The 25,911-nt window shown below is 41.5% G+C and overlaps 1 protein-coding gene and 1 long non-coding RNA gene across 2 annotated transcripts in view; both read left to right on the top strand.

The window, feature by feature from the left end:
- Positions 1 to 7,588, top strand: part of LOC111272220 (uncharacterized) — a 34,999-nt gene extending 27,411 nt beyond the window's left edge. Inside the window, exon 5 of the long non-coding RNA XR_015315650.1 lies at positions 7,448 to 7,588. This is a non-coding gene — a long non-coding RNA (uncharacterized LOC111272220). The remainder of the gene's footprint in view (positions 1 to 7,447) is intronic.
- Positions 7,589 to 13,942: 6,354 nt separating this feature from the next.
- Positions 13,943 to 18,997, top strand: LOC111272219 (oocyte-specific homeobox protein 1). Its single transcript, XM_086973203.1, has 3 exons — positions 13,943 to 14,156; positions 16,125 to 16,271; positions 16,763 to 18,997. The coding sequence occupies exons 2-3, from the start codon at positions 16,139 to 16,141 to the stop codon at positions 16,951 to 16,953; spliced, it is 324 nt and encodes a 107-aa protein (XP_086829329.1). The 5' UTR covers positions 13,943 to 14,156; positions 16,125 to 16,138; the 3' UTR covers positions 16,954 to 18,997.
- Positions 18,998 to 25,911: the final 6,914 nt, after the last annotated feature.

Genomic DNA, 25,911 nt, shown 5'->3' with positions numbered 1-25,911 from the left:
AAGACAATGTCAATGTAACAAAGCCAAGTTTCATTTCTAAAGGAACTTTAACAGGTGCATTATAACTTGTTGTTTCGCGTAGCCGTTGTTATTGTCTAGTAGATCGACGCTTTCGACCGAATGAGTTGGCTTCAATCTCTCTTACCAGAGTTTTTTTACCAAAGTTCATATTTGGACTCCAAAAAGAGATCTAACCAAGCCCATAAAGTTGAGCGTACCATTGAAGTTACTTTATTATGGCCAATGCATATCCGATGAAAAATCCCTACATTTTCCAGCATCAAATGACAGTCGAATCAAAGACTGCCAATTTCTGCTTATTGTTACCATGAAGTCACATAAGAGGTTCAGTACTTCGAACTTATAAACTTTTTGTGGATGCCTACATTTAGATTTTCCTTTACAAAATGCTACAGCCAAGCGGCGTAAGGACTGTCGCAAACCTAATAAATCGAATGATGATAAAAGTATCAATAATGTATATGATACCGTCTCACTACCATATGCTTCACAGCAACTTTTACAAGTGGACAAAAACTTCAAGTTTCAAGTTCAAAAGTGTTTACGTTTCTCCCCGTCGAAATGAAAGCTAGCATAAATCGATCTGTTGCTTCGAAACGTTACGACGCTAAGATGGCAACATTAAAATAAGTTTTCAATCGCTCGCCTCAGTTGGTCTCCATCCAACGATTCGTGGCCTTTCTTCACCATAAGACCGATTATTTTCTTCAGTTTTCTATACATTTCACCCATATATTTCACGAGTATGGCCGGCGCAGTTTTTAGAGTAGTCTTTCTATAAAAGATGACTATCTATCTTCAACACAACTTCAGCAGGGTTTCAACAGTACAACTGGCTCCTCGCTGTCTAGAAAAACCAGCCCGGATGACTGGCGCATTTTGTCATCATATGGGGAGTTTGAAGTAGCCACTGCTTTTTACCCTAGTATCCTTCTAGAAAACTGGACTGCCGCGTAAATACACTTAATAATAAGACGCTAATTGAGCTCTATGAATTAACTCTATATAAGAATACGGACTCACTTAGAGAACATTAAATAACTCATTTAAATATGTTTCTAAACAATTATTGTTTCTGAGAAAGGTCACAAAACGATTGCTCTTTTCATTCCTAAGCGAGCAGATGCTCTTCACCCATTGATCACCAAAGGTCAACGATTCTACAGAAAACTGTATCGCAGATATTCTACGTTCCTATGAAAGTGTGTGACTGGCCAGCCGATTTCGCTCTGATTCCTAGTCACAGCTGTTTAACCTTATGTTTCATGGCGGGCATTAGTTGACAAGCTTGAACAAGCTCATTTCTCTTTGAAGGAAAAAATCGCCTTTCTGACTTCTTTGCCTCTTTTCTTTTTACGCTTATGCCTGCCTGGTTTCTTTATTGATCGTAGCGCCGTTGTCCCGGATGACCGCTACAGCATTTGAGGCAGGCTCGTAACCGTCGACGCTGTATAAACGGACCTACACCTATTGACCGTCGACTTCTGGGATTCGCCAAGGTTGTGCAAATGTTTGCACAGAGCACCTCAGCCTGTTGCACCTGATGACTGTGAGCTGAAAATCACTGAGACAAGGAAGGACGAACAGTTTGAGCCTTATTCGAAGTTTGTGCCAGCGTATGTTCGTCCGTAGAAGCCATACGTAACCTACTGCACCGACCCTATGTCCCACTAGGACAGCAGCGGCTGGGATCATCAGGCCAGTTCGGTCGTGCGAAATCGGCTCAGCCGTGTACCTGCTTGACGAGACCGCTGAACGGCCTACATATGAAAAAGTCAAAAGGTGGAAACACCAGGCAAGGCTGTATAGCCGCACTATAGACGTAGAGCACGTGACATTCCTCTGCATCGACGGGCCTCAGTGGATCTTCAATAATCACACCTGGGCGAGCTTCGACCCCGAGCCTCTAAAGCCCCCTCAGATCCTCCCCCCCCCCCTCTGTGCAAGCAAACCACAGAACTGCGACACCACAGATGCGGTGTAGTTCCGTAGGTGACGCCCCAAGTTCTTCACTTCCACATTGATTCCGGTCGTGGCAGCAGCGACAGCGTCTACAAAAACTTCGGCAGATACAGAAAACGTAATGCTTTAAACTATCGCCTGGAAAGCTGCGTCATCATGACGTGAAAGTACTCGCGCACGTGTTCTTAGCGCTATAACGTCTCTATACTGACTTTGGAGCTACTTGAGCTAACTGATTGGTTACATTCCGATGGTCTTCCTGACGGTGGTTTTAATCAACGTGATATTCTAGCGTAGAAAAAGCAATGACAAAATCGCACGCTCATCTTTTCCGACCAAAACACTTCAAATAAGACCGTGGCCACTCTACTTCTTTTTTTATATATCATAATCTATAAACATCGTTCTTTTTGTTATTTTTTTATTGCAACATATTTTAGGATGCGGCGTAGAACAAAGAATCATGCAAGGCTAATTTAAGTCAGTAATGGTAGCTGAATGTATATCGGACCCCAACCAAATTCACATTTTAGGATATAGATAAGTTTATTTTCAGCCTTCACGCTTTCTGTGCGAAGGTTTCTTTCAGATTTTAATATATAGTCATACTCATAGATTCCATTTTCAGTGAGTGTTCCTTATCTGTAGAGTATCACGACTTCTAGACACTTGTTCAAAGCTTACCTGTTTCGACATGCTGACAAACTGCTTCTTGCGCAATCCAGCAAAAATATGTGATTTACGAAATACTGCGTGTATAGGATGTGAAATTAATACATACCTCTTGTGTAAAAGATTAATATCAAAAAAAGTTTTCTGCAATCAAATTATTATATTGAGAGGAACCGTCATGACTGATATAAAGTCTATTGAGACCGTGATGAGATCCTGAGTCATCAATAAATTCAATATTTGCACAGTTGTTCAACCTCAGTGAGCATGGGGTTAGTGAGTGCCCCGGTGCTTCAGCGGAAGCACTCATGTGTCCCTACCTACGGAGGACAGAGACTTGGGCAGGTGTGATGATTTTTCGGCGATTGGCCGAGGGACAGTAAAGCCCCAAACTCAGCGATGTCAGCAAGAAACAATGAAGGAACAGGACCCCTAAGTGAATATTTCTGCCACACGGAACAAATAAGTCGTTATTATGGCTACGTTACGTACTTTAGTTCCCAACCAGACGTTTCAAGCGATGAAAATATTCCGTCAAACTCTACGAGGAAAGCTCTGTATAGTCGTTGGAGCTAGAAGATGACGCTTGAACTAGCGTATAGCTATTACAATTATTCACTGATGAAATGATTCTTTATCAGCCATATAATCAAGCTGACAAACAACAACGTCTTCTTGTGTGTTTATGAGTAGTGATAGCAGTTTCTGCTATGATGTTTACAGTATATGATATTTCCAATTGTTACATCTGTTGCTCATGAGCGAGAAACTATTTTCTGTCGTTTTATTACGAGTTCCGATTCCTTATTATTGTCCATTCCGTGAAATTGGCATCGTCCGTTACGGACGTTAATTTCACGGCCATCTTCAAAGATGAGGATTTTAGCTTCGAGCCTTTACTTGATTAGGACTCCTCGTCCAACTGCTCTTATTTATTTCTGACCGATGCAAATTTGCCGGTAGAATAAGTTAATGCTTAAGATTATATCTGCCGTAATATCTGCCGGATGAGGTAAAATTAGAGCATGGAGTTCGTGCCCCGTAAGCCAATGGGTTTCAGAATTTAATGTGTTGCAGAGCTTCATGCTAATGTGTTGAAAGGCAAGATAAATGCAATATTTGCGCAAGTTCTATGGTAGCTTGCGCAATTAAATACGACCGCTACTGTATTAGTTAAGCAGTGGCCTAGGTCGATTACCTCTTTCTGCACGAAGTGAAACGGCTGCGTACATATTCGGTTTCAAACCTATACTGCCTTACGTGTCTCTAGATCTAGTTGGTAACCTTAATTTCATCTGCAAACATAACTTAGAAGGCTCAAACAGGCAAAGTGCAACGTAATTAAGTAACCCGCTTCTCAGTTCATAAACATCCCCTGTTAATATGCGTTACATTTCTATTCGTCACACGTTACTTTAATTGTTAGAAACCTAATCCAAATCCTTTCGCCTGTAGCAGGGGTAGCCTTGCACTAAACTATTTTATAAACTTGATTAGCCTCATTTTCGACCACCAGATGGCTCTTCGCTAGTGTTTTGCCGTGGATAGAGATGATGATCAACCCGCGGTCTATTTCAAATGCGCAACAGCGCCAATAACCAGCTGTTAAAGACCGTCTAAGTTAGTATGGGACACAAAGCACTTGTTTGCAATATTTACCGATGATGTTTAGTTACTTGGACATGCCTGTCCAATAATTCCTGTACGTAAGCGAACGATTCCTCGTGTCAGCTCCAAAAACCAGCCAGTACCAAGAAGCTACAAAAAGACTGAGTGGATGGCAATAGCAGCTTTCCTAGGCGCACGCCTGGCATTCGCTCTTGAAACTGACGGGGATCAATGGATTAGATTAGATTAACGGCTCTGATTCTCGACACAGCCAAACGCAGCTGGTAGCCGTGTGCGCTAGACAGGAGAAAGCTCATCATGGCGCTCGCGCACTATCGAGCACCTCCGGCGGATATCGGCGACTTCACGTAGTACATATGATGATAACCGTCTGTAGCTGTTAGAACGACTTGTTAATCATATTATCGTCATGGAAGTATTACACAGTGACCCCTTCGAAGTTAACAGCGATGGAAGCCGACGTAATGGTAACAACACCAGATATGCCATCGTTACCACCAGTAACAACATGAACCATAGTATTTATCGTCTACATAGTGCAATTTGCCTTCCGTGGTACCAGTTGATTGATAAAAGAAAAGACTGTCTGGGGGAGGGGGAGGGGGGAGGGGGCAAAAATTTGATACGCAGCGAGCGTGCAAAGGGAAGTGAACTTGAAAAATTGACAATAGAAATATTATTTGATAGTGTTTTTTTCTTTAACTTCAGGATGAAGATAACATAGATCGTTATAGCTTTTGAATAGATTGCCGTAAGAAATATTTCTATTTTTAGAGAAATCAGCTTCGAAAAGAGATCCATATAGAGGGTAGCTTGACTAAGTCAGTATAACTAACATGGAAGGTGCACGGGCTCTTAGTATATAAATGTATCTGAAAAAATTGATATTTTTAGTCGATCTTGCTAGTGTGCATCTAGATTAAACGCGACTCTTTACTCATCCCTGCGTTACTTCGACCCTTGCATGGCTATGCAGGCTTATATGGAAGACGTTCACACAAAGACAAGCTAATTATCATATCAGTATCATCGACCACAATCGCCGCCAGCTTCGTGCTGCTTGAACACTTCCGGCTCGTAACATCATAGTCGTGGCTGTCGTTTTTGTTGGAGACCGTGTTTGGAGTATCATCATCGTTGTGGGACTTAACCGAGCCATATCCACCAGACATCCGTAACGATGTCGGTGTTTTCGACCTGAATTATAAAAAACGGGTCGGTTGAGGTCGAGAAATACTTCTCTGCCTTTGCAAAAAGACCCAACAGTCAAAATAACCCCACTATCTGAAAACCAGCCAACCCAAGCAGTGCTTTTCCAAGAATCAGAGCCATGGCGTCGGTCACAGCTTCAAGGTGTAGCTTTTACTGGCCCTCGCCAAAATAGTGGCTCAAGACAATGGTGCTCGTCGTGAGGTGACGAGTCATCATAGCACCGAATTGCTACGGTCTGCGAATTTGATCTGCAGAACTAGCGGAGTACAGGACCTCGGTGTGGCTTCTGGGAGGGTGACCCAAAAATTAACCTGCGACAAGGCCAAATGTGCGGCAGCCAAATCATTGTAACTATAAAATGTTCTGGCCAGTACTGAAGACGAAGCACGTGTTCAAAAACTGCTTTACTCTCTGCATTTCATCTGTTTTTGTATTGTTCTGCTATATCAAGTTCAGAGGTACGCCCCATCCAAAATGAAATCAAACATGCCGAGAAGCGTGACGGTCAGCGATATAAACAATTTTCATGAGTTTTCTAGGGCTCCATGGTTGTTTCCCAATGTTACTCCGAGCATATCTTGCAATATTTGGCAGAAACAGTACAGACTTGAGGCCCAATCGCGATCGTAAACAATGCTATCTCCACAGGGTCGGTCACGGCTTATGCGTTATTACTACTGGCCATTTGTTTTTTTGCCCGGACAATGGTTGAAGGTAGAGATATGGCACAGTGCTAGCGCCAAACAACCGTAAATGCGCACGCAGTGCGACGAACCGGTACGGCCTGGGCTTGCTGACGCCCAGGAAAAGTCTATTTGTAGGAGTTGTGGTTTTTTTTGAGTGTACTTTATTGAGAGGCAGGTCATCAAGATCACCACCCTTTGTTTGCGTGAACAGTGATTGCATAAATCGATAACCATTTTCTTATTGGCCAAGATGATTGCTTTAGTAGTTTTTCTTATTATACTGGCAGTTCCCAATATGCAACAATAAAAACTGACAAAATGAATAGTTTATTGGATTTTCGACCCCTTTTCGACATTTTAAATAAATATCCAATAATTATGATTTTAAGGGAAATAAGACTGAACCATAACTCGTTTATAATAGCGCCTTCAATACTACCAGGACCGGGATTATGCAAAGGGAAATTATTATAGTCATAAACACCTGTTAATCGCAATTCCAATGGGGATCATAAAGCCTATTAGTAGGAACCTTAAAAAATATCTAGGAAGTTGTAACTTCTAATCAAGTGCTACCTCTTCGAGCCAACAGTTTGCAAGATAAATGCAGCGTCTCTTTTGGCCGCAATAAAGGACACATAATAATATCGTAATAAAGGTAATTAACCATATAGTGATAATAGTTGACTTTTCTTATCATAAGTTTGTTCCTTCCTGTAAAGCATACAACTTGCTAATACGTCGTCAGTGGTCTCGGCTCTTGTTCAGCTTATCTGAACTTAGCTATCAGTCGGCTATGATACTTGACAAAGGTTCCATTATTTAAGTGTGTCGCAATCACGAAAGGCCCCTCGGTTTTTTTTAGTTTGTGATCATGTTTTCGGGTCCTCCGCTTTACCCATGTGCCCAAATGAAGATAACTTATTTGCAAACGACTTCACAATATAAACCATGTTCAGGATACCAGAAAATAACTTAAGACATAACTTAATGGCGCTGTAATCCTGGTTATTCGGACGCATTTATATCTCATGCGTTGGTGACGTCACTTGCTAATCTAAAATCAAGTAATTAAAGGTTGTCCTAGTTAATATTTTGAACACCCCCAACCTGACTGTGTGTTGAGGATCAAAGTCTACTGGGTTTAGCGCTTATAGAGGGTCGAAGTTGATTTCTCGTTTAGATAACCGAACGTATTCAATGTTATTTATATTTAGTATTCGTGTTGTTTATTGTCGTTCTTAATTTTGTTGGCTTTTTTTCAGAATGACGTTATGATCTAATCTTTGCAAGTATTCATACTGTTTCGTTATGGAACGTCCACCTTTGAATAAGTTAACCTTCGAGGTCGAGTCAGTGTTGAGGTGTGGGCAACGAAGTTATCAGACAATCATTGTATAGAGGTCAATAAATGGATTTAATTAGAATTACTTATTTCTTTCTCAAAGAGCCAAACGTCATAGACGGAGTTTTTGGTCATCCGCGAAAATACATTCCATCCCAAATGCTCTGTAGAAACGTCGTATCGACAACAAATTTGTTTCTCTAGAGTCTGATGCGTACAGCCAGATCACTCTGTGAATACCATTAGCAGGACTAAGTTAAGGACTCGCCTATTCCGTGCGATCTTTACTAGCATACTTCTCTAGGCTAGAAAAAAAAAAAGTATATTGGATTGGATAAATATCAAAAGTGGCAAAAGAGAATAAGCAGCTAAATAATTGGCCCAAGAGTACTAAGTAAAGGTTATAAACTTGAACTTCACACGACAGTGTCAAGTCTCGCTAAAAGCTCAGCTGCAAAACATGACGGAGGGTCAATATCAGCATTATTCCTCGACAACTGCTTACGTAATCACAAGGGAACATAGGACCATCTCGAACCACTTGAAACAATGCGTAACGGTAGTACCGGGCGTACCACTAGAATATTTAACAGCATCTTATCTGCGTTCTATTTATCGAATTCAGTACTGCCGCTGCTCTTGTGGTCAATGTTTAAGGAGGGCCTTTTGGATTTTCTGGCTAGCATCATAGCTCACATCGATTATCGAAAATGATGGTCACATATACGGATACTCAAACAATCAACGGTATCATGAGTCGTTATAAGATAACGTCAACAACACGTTCGATGCCTGATCATAAATTCAATTCAGAAACATTAACCAGTTAGCATTTTATCGTACGGAAAGACACTGCACATAGAACTGTTGATCAGAGATCGCGTTTTAGTTCTGAAATTTAATTTGCTGTGTTATGATGATTGCCATTCATCTATTTCGATCCGTTCTTGGCAAGCACAAGGTCCCGACTCCCCCCCACTAGCCACCGTTTCCTACTGGACTATATCGTATCAGTCAGATTGTCTTTATCGCTCGAACAGATCCGTCTAATTCAAGCGACCTATATATACTCCGTCGTTTGCCGATCAGCACAGGACCGCCACGATTCGCCCGCTGGTAACCCTCTTTCAACTGCAGCTTTGAGCCAAGCGGAGATTCCTGTGACGCTTAGAGAAGCGTACCACCTTTTGCTGTTACTGATGCTTATAATGAACACCTCGGCGAACCCATAAACGTCTTCGGTAGCCCCCCTACGCTTAGGCATACAATGGAATCGAACCGAAGGGTCTTAGAAAGGATGCCGAAGGACTAAGCTCTCTCATATAATGGCCACAGCCAACTGTACGCTACAATTTGCGCGAACGTCGCCGAAATGTATGTAGATGCATCAGGACGAGAGGCATGATTCTATCTGGGACGACATCTCTGGCCGTTTCAATAAGACGGCAGTCAACACAACGAATCTAGAGGCTTCGACCCACTTTGGCCGACCCTCTATAGTTAAAGTAAATATATTAAACACCAATCTAAGTAGAATACTTTAATAGACTTCAATTACGGAGTACAATGAAATAAGAAATACTTATTATTTCGATAGAATGGCAAACGGCGTACATTATTAATACGGTATACAAGTATAGCTTCTCTCAAACACGACGTGGAAACGGGCAGCCACATCTTTCAAGCCTTTTTCCACTGAGTAAATTGTTCATTGATTTTTAAAGTTTGCCGCATTTAAATCAAAAGTTTGCTACTTTCTGATTGGCGTCAGTACCCGTACCAATTTCCACATACGCTTCTCGTGCGGAAAAACAGCGCTCTGTAACAAAGGTGTGCGTAACGGTGAATGCAGCTCGATGGGTGAGCGGTACTACTCCCCAACTCCGGCTGAGAGCTCCATGGTCGGAGCTCGGCGTACCATTAGACACTGCCGGATAAAGCAACAGTTTCAAGCTGGGCATGGGATGTCATTGGGAGGCAAACTACTCAAATTACAGAATCCCGTTGGGAAACATTACTGCGTCAGTACCCCACCCCGCCCCGCCCCCCGCCGCTACGCCCAGATATAAAAAGGCTGCTCAGCTAGAAAGTGCTTCGCAGCGGACTGGCAGACCCTCGACGAACAGCGGGATTTCGAGTACGAACGCTCCTATTGCGCACTCGAAAACCTTTGACCGAGCGAATAACCGTGGTGACTGGGCCTTTGGTGAAGTCTGACTCGTGTACGTTGCTGTGCATAGCCTGCTCAACCAGAACGAGTTACAGCCCATCGAGGTGCATTTCTCGACTTCGCTTTTTATTGCGTGTTTACAAATAATTTTTTCGAAATTGTTTGTTTACAAACAAGCCGAACCTCCTCTATGCCCGGTAGTTCGTCTGCTGAACGAATCTCCGATAGGCATGCTCAATTTGTATGCCAAATGTTTGCTCAAGACGATCGTTTCAAACAGGAAACGCTTCATCTCTATATTTAAAATTAGTTCAAGCTTGATATTTGATTGCGCGACAAAACAGTATATACGACATAGTGTTATCAATATCGGTATATATGTAGAGATATTCTAATATATTCAAATATTTTGCTTATTAGGATGTTCCACCAGCTGTAAGAGCAGTCATCTTTGCCGGCACTCTAGCAATCGAACCAGCATCGCGCAGTTGAAACTCATTATTGAAGAACTAATATTCAAAATTATAGTGTATGCAAGGCCAGTTAAATCAATGTGTAAGATTCGTGATCCATGATTCTGTTCAAATATATTAACACCGAAACGTTACTAGCGGCCAATTTAACTGCCTGCAAATTTTGTAAGAGGTCCATATATGTTTCGACTTCATCACATCGTCAGCAAGCTTCACGCACAGAAAGTCTGTGTTTACTTATAAGAACATTAAAGCTTTTTTACGATTGGATACCTTCACCGGGCACGACTGGGGCCAGTATACAAGCAGTGTCAGTATGTTTAATGTTATCACATGGCGGACCACAGGAACAACCGCGTATTTTGCCTTATACGGATCAAAACAAGGTGACTCCTTAATAGATATGTACAAGATCTGAAAAATTATACTTCGCAATTTTCCTGATTCACCCAGAAACGACGTTTGCATTTTTTGTGTTATCTCTGTTGATCAACAATTAAGTACAAATGTAATAATCAATGTATCCGCTGAGTGCAAGTCGTCGCAGAGACCTAGAACAATCTAGATAACCATCAGTGTCTCCTGTAAGAAGCTTCGCTTTTATGTGCAACGTTGTCGTTACTCGGTACGTTTTCGTTTCCAGCTCTTTTAAACGTTTTTATCCAAATTTTATCCACTGGCAGCATCGCGCCCATTTCGTACTGCCCCGTCACGCCCCTAATCATTGGGATCGGTAGGTTTTCGGTTGATCTAATGGCGGGTGTTCTCTCTCTCACGCAAAACCCAAACACTCGTCATGGCTGCTCATTTTTTGCCCTCTCCCTGACTCCTGCTGAATAGAGCACACGGATGGCGGGCCATGCCCGCAGGGGCGGAGCTTTGCCATAGGGGCGGGGAGTAAAGTGTGCCCTCATCACTGGTTGGTAGGGCCGATACCCGTGGTCGGAGAACGCTCGCTGATGCCGACCACCGCTTCAGCCAGCGAAAGTAACGCTGCTGCTGCTGCTGCTGCTGCTGCAGCAACGGCGGTGCTGGCGAAAGTAACGTTGGCGATCTGACCAGTTGTGTGGTTCTGTAATGTGTGTACCTCGGGAGTCTGTTCGGTCTTACCTGGGCGCATGGGGGTGTGTGTGTGTGTGTCGTAGTACATGTCAGTTCTGCCCGATTGTAAGTGTCCCTTCGTCACTGTATGCCGTTTTGGCTTTGTCCAAATGCTTTTTTGCAGTAATGGGCCCCCTCTGAGAAATTCGTTGTGCGCGTGTGCGAGTTCGGTTGTGTGTGCAACTGAAACACTACAGGAGCCCAAGCTCCCGCACTCACGGACCTGGTGTTTATGTGTTCTATCCTAGCTATCGTTGCCCTCTTTCACTGGCTACTTCCACAAAAAATTGGCCTACTCAAACGTTTCCGTTAATACCCAATTTTTCGCTAAGGTATTCTTATACATTACCGTATAGATTCTCTATCAAGTGATTGGTCTCGGGCCTGAACCCCATTCATGAGATCCCCTTACGACCCAAACTATTTCTCTTCGATTGTATCCGGTTATCCAAAAGTTATCCGGTCCCAACTAGCATAGACCTGTTCTTTGTTGCTTTTGCTTCTTGCTTACGGCGATTTCTGCCACTAAGCTCCTGTCTGATTACCGAATTCGACCACTGGACACTATTTGTCCCAATCGTGTTAATATATGTAGAAACGCGCGTATACGGGGACGCATCTTCTTACAGAAATATACATCTGTTTGCATAAGCGCCTACGAGCGTACTCAGTCCAGTGTCGACATCAACCTTAGGTAACCATTGCCACTACAACTATTACTGTAATTCGATTGCGGATTAAACCGTTAGGCTTGTTAATCTTCTTACAAAACAATTAAATATTTAGTTGGTCTTGCCATAATAACGGAACCCCTACGATGTAGCCTGCGATTCTCACCTATTTGGCTGGCACTTAATCTAGCGGCCATGCAAATTCGCTCGGTACTAGCGACGGCGCGATTCTGACATGAGGTTTTGCGCAGGAATCAGCCCGGTCTCCTATGGATACGGGTTATGTGTGTGTACGTCCATGAAACGGTGAGGTGCACGAGGGCAGTGACATTTTGTTTTCTCGATAACAACACTTATGTATTGGTTTGCTTGTGTTATATTTGCGCAGTACCGATACGATGGAACGAAGACAAATTAGGTAATAATAAACTCGATACGCTTTACGCTGTGGAAGTTGTATAGTTAACTTAATATTGAGATAGCTAGCTTCTTTTTCTGAGACGTGACACTACGGAATATGACGAACGCGAGAGATGACCCTAAAACAATTATATGCACAGTAAATAAACTACATATTGGAAGAGTGCTAAATTCATTTGGCGCATTACGTATGGATTCAACCATGCGTAATTGTTGTATCTCGATGGGATGAAAAATTAAGAAGTTTTTAGTATCTTACCTTCGACTGTATTCCCTTAGACAACTTCGGTAGTCCAAATTCTAGCCGTTCCCTTCGCCGCCAGATTTCACGCGATTTTTTCTGATCCTGTCAGTTTTTCCATGCAGTGTAGCTACGTCTCGTCATCTGCGGTGAAACGTCAGCATTTTCTGAATCAGTTTCCAATATAATTGTTCAATAGTGACGTCCGTACTCGTTGTGAACGGCGCTAATTCAATAATACGATGACTGTCCGCAAGGCTTCCTTGTCCGTCTCAGGCCTGTTGATACGACTGATGCAGTCTTGTCTTCTGCGCTATTAGCATTACCTGCAAGCATTCGACTTCATTTTGAGCACAATACGTAACCTATGCTATTCGGTAGCGCGTTCTCACTGAAAAAAGAAAAAAAACAGCAAAGATATGTTCTTTTTCTACTTTCCAGACGCTCTGAAATGTGCTACCGACACCGGCAGGGGTCACCTACTTCAAAGCGTCTGCAGTATACAGAACAAGTTGTCGATTTCTGGAAAATAGTTAGTGGCAAATAATAGCAAACGACCAGAGGCTGTGGCTCTATAAGCCCAAGTATATGGGCTGGCCTTTAGCTACGAAAAATGGGCGTTGTATTGATGCCTTTTTCGACCTAGTAGTGCACAGGCAGCGCATTTGCAGTTATGCAACTTTTATCCCTACAGTTTCTAAGAAATATATCTATGACACAGGACCACACAGGAGTTTAAAGTTACTATAAGTAATATATCGTATGTCAGTAAGGAACTGGAGCAGAGAAGCTATAGGCTTAATATAACATAGATAAGTGTGCTTTGACGTTTATTCATCAAGCACAAACGATCCTCTTATTTTATTATTGGACTCCCAAAGCATTCAATTGAACCCACCCTCTACATTCATATCATGCCAATTTAAATTATTGCCATTTAATTTAACAAGTAATTGCTACCGCGCTTTTGGCGTTTCAGTGGTCGGTTCACACGAAATTAGAAGGTACAATTGACCGGTTACGATGAGACCCGCCTAGCTGTGTCTAGGAGCAGAAATACTACATACACCTTTACAAAAGTCGGCACCAAAAAGAGTAGTAAGGTGTCCAATAATTTATGCGATCTGGATGGCCGGGGCCGAGACTGGCTGGACGCAATTTCCCTTTACTTGAACACCGAATCCGTACAGGATCGCGTTCTTGTTTCACAGGCTGCAGATGTGTCCACAGAGGGTACAGTGCAGGGTGATGCTCTAGGTCTAGGTAGTGCACCTCAGTACCAAGAAGGCCCTGCCGCCACTTACATGACGAAACCGGTGATGCATCACCCTATTGTTACTCCAACCGCGACTACAACAACATCGCCGGTCTACGAAAAGCATCACATGGCACCGGGGACAACGCAACTACCTCACTATGCGAGTCCTTTTTATTTGAAGACCACTGGCTGCTCGCACCGCATGATGATTTTAGCCTATCGTCCTCGTCGACCTGTTATTTCGATGTGGGCCCAGCTGATGCTGTCCCGGATGGCTGTATTTCCTCATTTCATGGTTAGTAATTTACTGTTAGTTTACGTATACACGTAGATACAATATTCCATTTTCTACCTAATCCTCGCTGCCAGTGTAGTTCTAGATTTTGTTTATTAGTTCTTGAGTCAAATAATAGAATAAATGGGAGTGCTAAGCGTTATCCGGCAGCCCTTCGAATGGACGAAAGGCATGATTTCTTTTCCTGCGTATACAGGTCGCTGCAACTATACCGAGTATTTTATCTTTTGTGTGCTAATAGTCAATTACACAAACTAGCCTTTTTACAAATTAGCATTCGGTCAGTTATCAAAGGGTGATGTGAAGAAGATCGGTGGTCGCACTTATTGAAATTGTTTTCCACAATGTCGCGCTGGATGGACCTATCCAGCAATAAGCGTTCTATAGGCTTAATCTGCCTGCTTTGGCCGCTCTTTTTGATGTTGGGTGGATCGTGGTTTTTAACAGCATTCCTAGGTTTTCATCTAGTTTTTCAGTGCCTATCGACTCGAGTTGGTGATCGCTGGATGGTATGGATTTTCTTTTCAGTAGATTCGTACTGACTGGAACAATAGGATGTCAGGATGATCTCAGGAGCGATAGTTTTGAGTCTTTTATAGGTTCTTCACCAAAAGGGTATCTTCCATCCCTGTTGCACGGCAAGCGACCTACGTCCGGAATTGACCCCATATAGCTAGCTAGCTGAGTAGGACGTGAAAAATAGACTGTTCCGTTTGCTAATAAAAACCAGTCGCCATCGACGACTTACGTCTTGAGAACCAGTGGTGAACCACCAGGCTCGCGCACTCGACGATGTTCATTTTTCATTAAAGATAGTACTCCAGTGCTATAATAATATACTTGCCACACTGTAACCTATCGTATCATTGATATTTCTTAGTCTCCTAGGAGAACTTGTAGAAGCAATACTTATCGCCAAAGATGTTCAACGACATTGCAACGATCCGATACCGCAGCGCCCTCTTGCGGTTGAGCCAATCTCATTTTCAAAAAGGAATTTGGGCAGAGAACGAACTGGCGCCTGTTGTGAGTGCACTCAGAATAGTAATGGCAGAGCGCGATGCTTGTCTCGGCCAGGTCCTTACTCAGTTCAGCACCCCTCCGGCCTCTCCTTCCATTCTCCTAATCCATGCCTGATCCGGATTACCAGGCCTCGGGCCTTGGCACAACCTAGACTATCTGCAGCTTCAGCGCCAAGCTCTGCCGTACCCATACTCTACAATTGCCACCGAAGCAACATCGTGCAACTCCGAGGTCCCTCCCGTACTTTATTAACAGTGGAGTGCCCACACCACGTTGTTACTGCCACCATACCTTTTATGATTCATTCAGGCTTGCGACCTGCCTGGCTTGGCATGATGATCAGTCAATCAAAGTAGCTGAAGTTCTTGTCGTAGATAAAATGATCAGCTTTGCAGAAACCTTTGATTGGGCTGTTGCAGCTGATTGGTTGATCGCCTTCATCACTTCATGGTAATTGGTATTCGGAATGTTGAGGGTAGCCGAAGTTAGGGATCGTTGTTTATTGTTAGCTCATAGCGACAGTGCAAAGATGTAGGCTCGCTACCTCAAGTAGCCATCAGTCATCTAAATGTTACCACTGCGTGCAGACGAGCTGCACTCATTATAGCCAAACATCTGCAGAGCGGTTAGGGATGTAAGATGTCGGCCTGTTACGGTCTGATCTTTTAACATTCGTTACCGTGCTTTGAAAGCATTTCACTAATGCCCGTGCAAGGCTAAAATGTTGCCATTAGGTGAGCTATATAGAGAACTTCTTCTCTTTTTTATTACTTTTTTCTTTTATTATTGTTTATTTACGGAGTTATTTTGATAACTATGCGTAAAATCTTTAGTGAGGCAACAAACATCCAACGTTTCTCTAAATTTCTAATTTAGTTATACTGGTGCTAGACCTTCAACGTATTATTATTATTATTATTATTATCTATATATTGAATCTTGCAGAGAAAAAGCAAGTTATGGGAAACGTGGTACGATTGAATACGGAAGAAGCGATTCCGCGACGCGCATTACTTTTTTCATGCTCACCCGAACCTTCGGCTGAAAACATGCAACAAGATACGTCATCAGTAAAGATCAACTCGATTCTAAGTGAGTTCTTTGTGTTGGTTACCGGTAGAAACAAACGTATGGTGCTTGCTTTACATAGAAGCGTCTAAATGTAACGATACGGTTACATGAACTATACGACGACCAGCTGAATACACTCCGAACAAGAAACACGACTCATCTTCTCTCTAATCTAGCCCACTTCTATCTAATTGCTTCCAGCCGATCAACTTCCGTTTTTTCATGTTAGATTTCCTCGCACGATTGGTAATTACTGTAAATGTAGCAAGGTTTAATAAAAACCTTATACGTTATTAAAACATATACGGATGCTGAAACTTGTTACAAACGCGACAAGCCTAATTAAAATTACAATATGCTAAATTCCCCCTTTTTTTTTTTTTTTTTATCTACTCTGTCAAGCTAACGACGATAAGCCCGATCATCAATGTTAACATAAGAAGATTCATTGGTCCCTTCAGCTCAGTACATTTGTCTTATTTAATTTTGCTATCTCGTGAGTACGATTTCAGAACCAAAACGCCAGCGGACGCTGTTCAACAAAGAACAGAATGGCATATTCGCGGAGGAATTTTCCAAGTGCCAAAATCCGAGGCGTACTGAGCTAGAGAGGATAGCGAAACGAGCCGGCGTTACTCTGGAAACAGCGAGAATGAAATATAAAAATCTTCGAGCCAAGCTCAAGAAACAGCGAAATACTTAGCAAACTCCGCCAGTCACAAAGCAACAAGTTCATATCGTAATACATCCATCCGCTGATCAGAGCTCAGCAAAGGAGCCATATAACTGTAGTCCATTGTCACCAACGTCATTCCGCTCCCATCAGGCCCGACCAGCAATGCGATTCAAGGCTCAATTCATAGCGTTCAAAAGCTCCCGCCGATAACACTTACTGTGCGTGATTCAACAGTCGCACCAGAGGGCAATTTCATGTTCGGGTAGCAACAAAACTTGCAGCAACAAGAAAATGCAATGCCCCAGCATCAGGGGCACATGCAATGCTCCACCCTGACCGTCGGAAACTCTACCGTACACAGATTTTTCCGCTAATGTGCGGAATCATAGACAGCAAATCTGTCACTGAATAATTAAAGAGATCTAGGTAGACGGTTCGCCGAAACCGCCTGACGACTCCTATGACAGCCATGTACAGTTGACTAAAGTTCCACTTCTAATGGTTCAGAATTGTCGTACTCATAACAATTAAAACTTATGTCTTGAAAACAATATAGTCCAAGTCTGCATAGGCGGTAAACAATAGCTTCAGGTTATCTCATGATCGAAAAGAGGTATCTTGGCCAAGTAATGAAGTTACAGTTTACAAGCGAAGTAATAATACATTTATATTTGTACAAATATAGCAAGTGCAATGACTCGAGCTTTTCTGGCACATAACCCAGACTATTTTCGCTGCAATATTTTGTAATTAATGTACTTTAATTACATATGTGTCCACGTATTTAGTGCGTAGCCAGAAGCACACATACTGTGTAGACTGCCATGTTCCGGATGAAGCGAAAGATAAATTGATCTAAGGAAGAAAACAAAAAAAAAAATATTCTTGTAATGTGTGTCTCCATTAGTTTTTGAGCCGTAGACTAGATAGGGTTAATGCAAGAGAAGATTACACGTCAAATCTGGTAACTGTCTTGGAGTATTTGAGACACGGTTGAAAGAAAAATCACCGAACTGGCTCTATATATTGGTTAGTAAAACACAGGCTGAAACGAGCAGGCGTGCTCGGATTTCGGTGTTAGTTCTGTGCCTGATACAACCTGGGTCTCGCGTGTGCGTCTATTTCTGTTTGGCAGGTATGATGAGAAATGGTAAATAGCCAAACTAGCCAAAAATATGAGAAGACCTGAATCTGTCTGTAAGTTAAGGTGCGGCCACACTGCTCAAACCCCTTAATGTGTCTGTAAACTAATGAAAAAGTTATTAATTTAGCGGAATTGTGTCCACCTCTTCTTGTGTCATATAATGTATATATTGACTTCAAGGAACTTCAATCTCAAGTTCAGTTTAACCGCATCGTTACATCTAAAATACAAAGTGTCCATATGCACCAATGTATAATAATTGCTATTGTTAGTACCATTATTTACATCACTTCGCTTCCTTAATTCATTGCATTTACTATTAATATACCAATATTTCGGTCAAGAGCTTTAACCGGTAACTCATGGCTCTCTGATGTTGACCAAGAGTCCTATGAGTTCTAGAGCGCTGCCGAAGTAGCTTTAGTACAAACCGAAATTTAGGCTAAGGCGCAGAATACACGATCGATCAATCAAAACACATCTATATCTATCTAATTCGCATCATCATGAAGGTGTTTTTTTTAGCTTTTGATACATAAAGTGGAAGTAACACAAAATGATTATATGAAAGCAACCTAGAAAATAAATAAGCTAGTTTTTTTTTTCTTTTCTATAAAGGCGCAACTTAAAGCCGTTGCCCTATACAAGAATTAAAAACAGGACCTATGTTGTACTCATTGACTGAGTGGACCCAAAGCAACAACAGTTCTGTGCATAATAGATGAAGTAACTTTGAGCTCTGCGATACTATGTAACTAACTGCATTAACGAAATAAGGCAAAGATATAAGGCTGGTATGCTTCGTTACGTACCCCCTGTATACAACTCTATTGCACAATGTAGTGCAATGAGAATTTTTTATTTTAAGGCTTGTTTTTTAGTGTGCTAATGATGTTTGAATGATAAAAGTTGCGTACGTAAAAACACCTCCGGGAAGTGATTATTTTTTTTTGTAGTAGATAAACGTGTTGGTTACCGCAAAGCAATTTGTACCTAATGGAAAATTATGAAACCGGAAATTATGTAAGGGCATGTTAGATATCTTTACAAAATTTACTCTAAAAATAGTCATAGTATAATTTTAGTCACATCGAAATTAGGGTAGCTTTCGCTTATTTTTCGGCCGCTCACTCTCTCACCCCACATTTCCATAAAATATCTTAATTTCTAATCAACAATTTGGAACGGAGAAGTGACATTTCTACTATCCTTCTTATGTAGATAGCTAGTGGTGTGGCTTTTATACAATTTGACCAATTCAGGTACCAAAAAGTTACTGCTATCCACGCATCTTTACTATGGTAAGTAGTGCGATTGTTGTCAAGACTAAAGAGGTAAGAGTTACTTTAAGCACTATTTAAGGGAGTAGCTACCTATAATTTTATAAAGATGTGATCGTTGATTTTACTGTTTAAGGCTTTTTTCAAGCTTATCTTGAAAAGGTTCTGTTACACATCTTATAGCTTATCCTATTGGTCCATGTGTTTATACTTCCGGACACAGGCTTCCTCAAATGAAACCGGTTTGCGCTGCTTCTCCACAATAAAGATTGGATAGAATTGACAGTCAATACACGCAGTCTAAATGCTAGTTAATAATTAGACAAAAAAAAAGCATTCAGGAAGTCATTACTAATTCAAGTACATCTTTCAGGCCGTTTACAACTCGCCTCCTGTCTAACACTGTCATACCGTTTCCATGAGCTATTACAAGGTGTCTCGTGCGTAAGCTTCACTGTGTCCATCTGTAAACCCCTTTCTATGCGTAGGCTCTCATAGATAAACTACTCAACTTTGTGATGACTTTTTGTTTACACACTGTGTACTGGTGTTTATTAAAAGACTTATTGTACAATCATGTCCTTAGTTCTACCGAAAATATGCAACAAAGAACTAATATATGGACAAAAAAAAACACCTAAGAAAAATCCTGCCCTTCGTAAATTTTAGGTTCCGTTTAGCGTCATAACTCAACAGCATTTATCTGAATTTAGAAAACACCTGACGTATTTGTCACGGCCATATCGCGCTCCTCCGTCTTGTCCAGCCGTATCACTATAAGCTACTATGGTAGAAGAGAATAGCCGTCTGCAAAATAAAACTAGCTTTGCGTTTGCTCGAATACCTCTAATTATGGATGATTTCCTGTCATCACTTTTTCTTTAGGCTCTAGCTGATTATGCAGACCTCGTTGCTTCAATTAATGCGAATTGGAATAATGTCCCCAGGACCAAGAGTTTGCATGGGGCGAAGGTAGACCACCCGGTTGCGCACCAAGTGGACTTTCAACCATGGACATGGTAGATCCAGGTGGCGCATCCGCTGACGTGCACGTAGCGCTGCTATTTTATTTTATTAGGATCTAGGAGGATTTTTTTTTTTTTTATTATTGAATGCCTTCAAGTTTAGCAGGCGTTAAGCATATCCGAAGCTTAAGCGAACGACTTGTTCAGACCTTGTCAGCGTGAAATATATATATATATATATACAGTTTTTTTTTATGTCGAATTGTTTCGTACGACCTCCAGCTTCATAAATTGGTTATAATTCCGATTACGTAGTGCTCTGATGTCAATAGTAATAATATATCAGCATATACAACTTGACGTGAATTGAATAGCTGATTGACAAAACCTTGACCGGAGGGTTGCTTGACGAAGACTTCGGATTTCTGAAACAGCCTTCCCATATGCATACACTGCTGTTTTAGACCTTGAGAGTAAATCAATGAACGCTGACGAAATATGAAAATAAACAGTTTCATTATCTGTTTCACAGAAGGCAATATGGTTTCGAAACGGGGCACCCATGTACGACATTTGGTGTGGAGATTTTCAAATGTTGAATGACTTTCACCTCTTGAATTGAATTGTGCAAAAGCATAAATAGTTAAGCTGCCTGAACCCTACCATGGAGAGACGTAGTCCTGACAGAGTGACTCCTCTAATCGTTTACGTTCGAATCAGCTGATAGCCGCGAATACGATTTGAGCCTCTTCTTTTCTGGCTGCTTTGATTGGCCCTATTCGTTTGCTGGCGAGAAACACCACGACAAATCTAAGCGAAGTCAAAATGTACCATTCCATAGGTGAACGTGCCACACTAACTACAACTTTAATTGGTTCAGACCGCTATATTAAAAACTAGGGCGCTATTGCGACAATGGTATTGCAGTCACAGCGCCCGACGAATCGGGAATAGAGCATTGTGTTTTACAAGTAGTAGTAGTATCATTAGTTAACAAGCCGAATCGGACGCGTTCGATTGCATGCACAAGCGGGTACGCAGCTATAATCAGAGCCGTGAGGCCAATAATATCGGATTTCTGAATAAAGATAGGTTTCGAGCTGTGTAATGCGCCGGGTCGACGCTTTCAGCTATTCAGATTATGTCCACGAGGACCGCTCACTCTCACGCTAATGCCTTGTCTCCTTGTGATGCCGCCAAAAATCAAAATACCAACGTTCTCGACACGATTTTATCTGTATGCGTTTGAAGCTTTGTGCCAGGAAACCGCCTCAGCAAACCTCGAACCGAGAAGGCTGTCAAGTTTTTTTCACGACGAATTATCGCAGTTTTAATGTACACTGGCTATGTTTGCAAGCTTAGCCTTTCATTCCGTTGCTGTTTCTTCTTCTTCTTCTTCGGCAAAGCTATTATGCCATCTTGACGCTTTGGCACCAGTCAAAATAGCTGCCCACGTTTCTTCTGGCCCAGCACCAAAATAAGGCTACGCATCTGGTTTGTTATCGCCGTCTGCGATAGCATCGATGGTCGGCCTTTTCCCGAAACCGTTGCTAATCAGAAGAAGGAAATAACAGAACTTCGTCACTTTGAAAAGGGTCTTCAATCTCCAGCCGGTCCCTGCGTGAGTCACTTACTGTACCTTCGTTCATCCGTATTAGAGTTTTCGATCGCAAATGGAGTGAAAATTCTGTTTATGAAATAACTCACTGATTCGGCTCACCAATAGGCGAGCCTGGTTATCTTTTACGAGGCACTTACGTTGGCGGACTATTAAAATAGATCATCGCTAAAATAGAGATTATACAAATTATAGGGTCCTCTATTCGTTGCCGCCAACTACCTTAATAACCACCATAAGCAGCAGGTTTTTTTTCCTATTATACAAGCTTATTTTTCTACTAGCGAAGATGCGTTACGTGTTACGATTATTCGGTAGCACAAAGAATATAATAAGGCCATTTTAAATAAAAGACGTTATCCAGCTGTGCCGAGGTCATAGTCGACAGCTCTTGCAGTTGTAGGATCCTATCAATTTGACTTTTGCTGGACTGCTTATTCATAGTTCCTATCTTACAGTCTGATCAAATATGAATTCGACTGATCCACACCAAAACTAAACCGCAAAGATCATACTGTACGTATACAGGAAATAATATAAAGGTTTTGAATAATAATATTGTGGTATAAAGCTCACCATTTCAATAGACAGAAATTATAGGCAGGCATAGTTCCATTGCCAAAATGATGAAAGGAACGGATCACCGTAGAATTTTACTATTAGCTATAACATGGTAATTAACTTCTGGAAAAAAGGCTTTATCACTGAGTGAACCTGAACGTATTGGCTCGGTTCGCTCAGTGATAAAGCCCTTGCAAAATAGAATTTATTCGTATTTAAGGAAACCGTAAATTGGGTTCGATAGGCAGAATGAAAAACAAACTCATCTTTTTTTTTTAGGCATAACAAAGGCGTGCGATATGGTATATCCGGCCTGATCGTGAACAGGATGCCGCCTAAATAGATTTCTTTAAAGAGCTGTATACAATAATAGGGGTGCCGCAGAAGCATAGTCTGTGGAGAGGTAACCTCAAGGGGTGTCTATGTACCGCAACACTAAAATAATACCATGGTTGCTGTTCATGGTATGGTAACTATCACATGGAATAGTAAATACGAAAATATACCTAGTGAAATGGTTGAAAAAGAACGTCATGAAACAAAGTATGCGACCATAAGATTCCCGAGGAAAACTAAATAGCTAAGGGAACCCGCCAAGGTGCAGGGAAATACAGTAGAATACAAATACGAAAATAAATACCGAAAAATCATTCACTCTGTCTCTTAAGCCGAAACAGGAAATGATGCCGGCGTTTTAAAAAGGGTACCTTCTAATAGGAAGTAGAAAATACGTAAAAACCAACAACTTCTATAAAAAAAAAGAATGGGAGCTGCAAGATATCTATAGCAAACAAGAAGAAAAGTTTATTTGTACCTGCAGTGACATAAACCAACCGATTCCGAGTATAACACGTACATTGGGTTCAGACTGAGTAGTCTGAACCCAATACAGAGTTCCAGAGTGATGGCAAAGGCCCTGCCTACTAATTGTAGGCACACCGGCGGTGGCCTAAATTCGGAATTCGGATTAGGAATGGCCGACCGTTCGAAGCCGTGCTCAACTATAGCAATACCAGACGTGTAACTTGAAAGCATTTTAAACCCAATATAGAAAAGGAGAAATGGTTTGTTTTGCGATCCAACGCCCGTTACACGTTTTCAACGCCGTTGATAATTTCTAGGCTACAGTGGGGGAAGCGAAGATGTCATAAGGGGCCAGACAACGAAAGCTAATACAAAAAAACAAGTTGATAATATGTTAAGGGAGATCAACGTTAGATTGTACGCTAAGGATGTGAGCAAGGTAAAAACACCGAAGTAAAAGCCATGCTACAAACTCTCAAAAACAAAATTCATAATTGTGAGGTAAGCTATACGCAAAAATTAGGGGAAATTAGGTATTGCTATTGAATGCGACACACAGACAGGGACATTTGGTATTAATAGTATACTAAATCTTAATTTAATTGGACCAAATTTAGTCCCAAATAGGGCCAAAAATAGATGGGTGTAGAGCCGGAGGTGTTACACACTTCTGTCGTTCAATGGCGAAATATAATAATTCAATAGACATAATAAGACGATAAAGGAAAAGACAATTGATCATACTATATTCTTCTAGGCAGTCGTACAATTAGTCATATATATAAACTCTAAATTTTGCGAGCAATAAAAATCGAACGATATCAATGAAGAAAAATAGAGTCTGCCGATACGGTTTGCCAATAAGAATGAAGAAAAAAAATGTAATGCTCATTTCATGTAGAATAATTATATAGTATATTCTATATGAGAATATTACATACACTACAGGACAGGAAAGGAAACGGTAATATATGAAAAAGATAATCCGGGTTATCAACATCGGCTACATCAATAAAGGGCATCTCTGTTGTAAAACGAATTCTGTATAGATTTTTCTTTTTTTTTATATTATTACCTAGCTCGGCTCCAAAAACGTTAGTTCCTAACAACAGCATGAGTTAACGGACAGCTAATTTTGGGGTGCCCAACTATACTGTTACCAGTTCTATAGTGTTGATTTTAATGCCCAACGACGACCTATTCTGCTTATGCATTTTGCTTATCTATTGTCATTATTGTTTTTGAAAAAAATGCAGTCTTTAAGATGTTTTTCGCCAGCACAACTATCTCAATAGCAAATGAATGAGGACTTCTGCGAAAGTGACCCATCGAGTGCAAAACCAATGGCTGAACTGATCGCAATTATCTAAAGCAACGACATTTTGAGCGACGATGGCACAAGTCGCTCGTGTTATCTCAACGCCGGACATGAGCTGGGCTTCTTCAATTTTCTCTGCTAAACATTATAGCTATAGGGAATATGTCGTCTATGAGACTGAAAATAACAATGTTTTGGTTATATCTTTTGGAAAATCCGAAGCTGTGACTAAACGGCTACGATGGAATATCTACGTGACCGATCATTGCACCGCTTCTGTCAAAGAGACCCAAATCTATTTTTCCGAACAAACTGATCTGAATAATTGCTTCAAACGCATGTGTATACGTGTATGACTTAATCTGTCCGAGACCGTATCAAGCTGATTTATATACTACCCAGATAGAATAGTTATATCTATAGAATAACCGCATCTTGTGTGGTGCTGACGTCAGCTTCCTCTGCTGCGGCTTTACCCCACACCTAGATTGGTCTCAGAGAAAGTGAAGCATACAAAAACCTCACTAACCTCGACCTTTACACGTAACTCATCAATATAAAGATCACTACATGTACTGTTCATTCATACGCAGTGGTTATTGTGAATGTGTCGATGTTGGTTATACTCCATTAATATTCTAGGACGTCGTGCACGCATCGGCATGATGTAGCATGACTATAGTACATGGTTTTCAAATGTACCCTTCGTTGTCATATGCTGGGTGCATATAGTGGTTAAAATGGGTTATTTGGGGCCAACAGAAACAGAGAGTAGGCAGACAGAACTGGGCCAATGTAAAAATCGATTTTTTGTCTTCCCGACTTCATAAAGGCCTCCTGTCGCTTCAGATGTTTATGTAGTATGTTTTGCTAAGTAGGAATCATGCAGTCCTACCGTTGCTTGTTTCTTGTTTGAACTGTTTTATTTAGATATTGTATATACTTGAGCTACCTACTTGTCAGTTATTGATGCTTTGCTCATTGATGATTTAAACTCACTAAGAGACTTTTAGCTCTCTAGGGAATATGCTATGGTTCGTGCGATTAAAAAAAAACAGCAGTTAGGAACAGGAACGTAGCGTAGAGAGTGAATTTCCGACCCGAGGATGGCTTTGAATGAGGTTTGACAGGGTTTTGCAACACAGCCAGGATTACACTCACTCGTAATGCAGTTTGCCGCCATTGAACGGAAGGCGAACTTCTCAGTCAAACACTTGTATAACACATGTAAACACTGCTCTGTCGACTGCTTAATTCCGCTTAGCTTTTTGGTGATTATTACGAAGGCACGTCAC

The sequence above is a fragment of the Varroa jacobsoni genome, unplaced genomic scaffold (genome assembly GCF_002532875.2).
Source record: "Varroa jacobsoni isolate VJ856 unplaced genomic scaffold, vjacob_1.0 contig01794, whole genome shotgun sequence".
NCBI classification, from domain to species: domain Eukaryota; kingdom Metazoa; phylum Arthropoda; class Arachnida; order Mesostigmata; family Varroidae; genus Varroa; species Varroa jacobsoni.
The sequence above is the reverse complement of the archived record's forward strand: the minus strand, read 5'-3'. Positions and strand labels throughout refer to the sequence as shown.

Bases quoted from the DNA above. Each gene is read 5' to 3' on its own strand.
- LOC111272219 (XM_086973203.1), top strand. From the start codon at position 16,139: ATGGGAAACGTGGTACGATTGAATACGGAAGAAGCGATTCCGCGACGC. The intron at 16,272-16,762 runs GTGAGTTCTTTG...GTACGATTTCAG, and splicing joins AAAGATCAACTCGATTCTAA to AACCAAAACGCCAGCGGACG.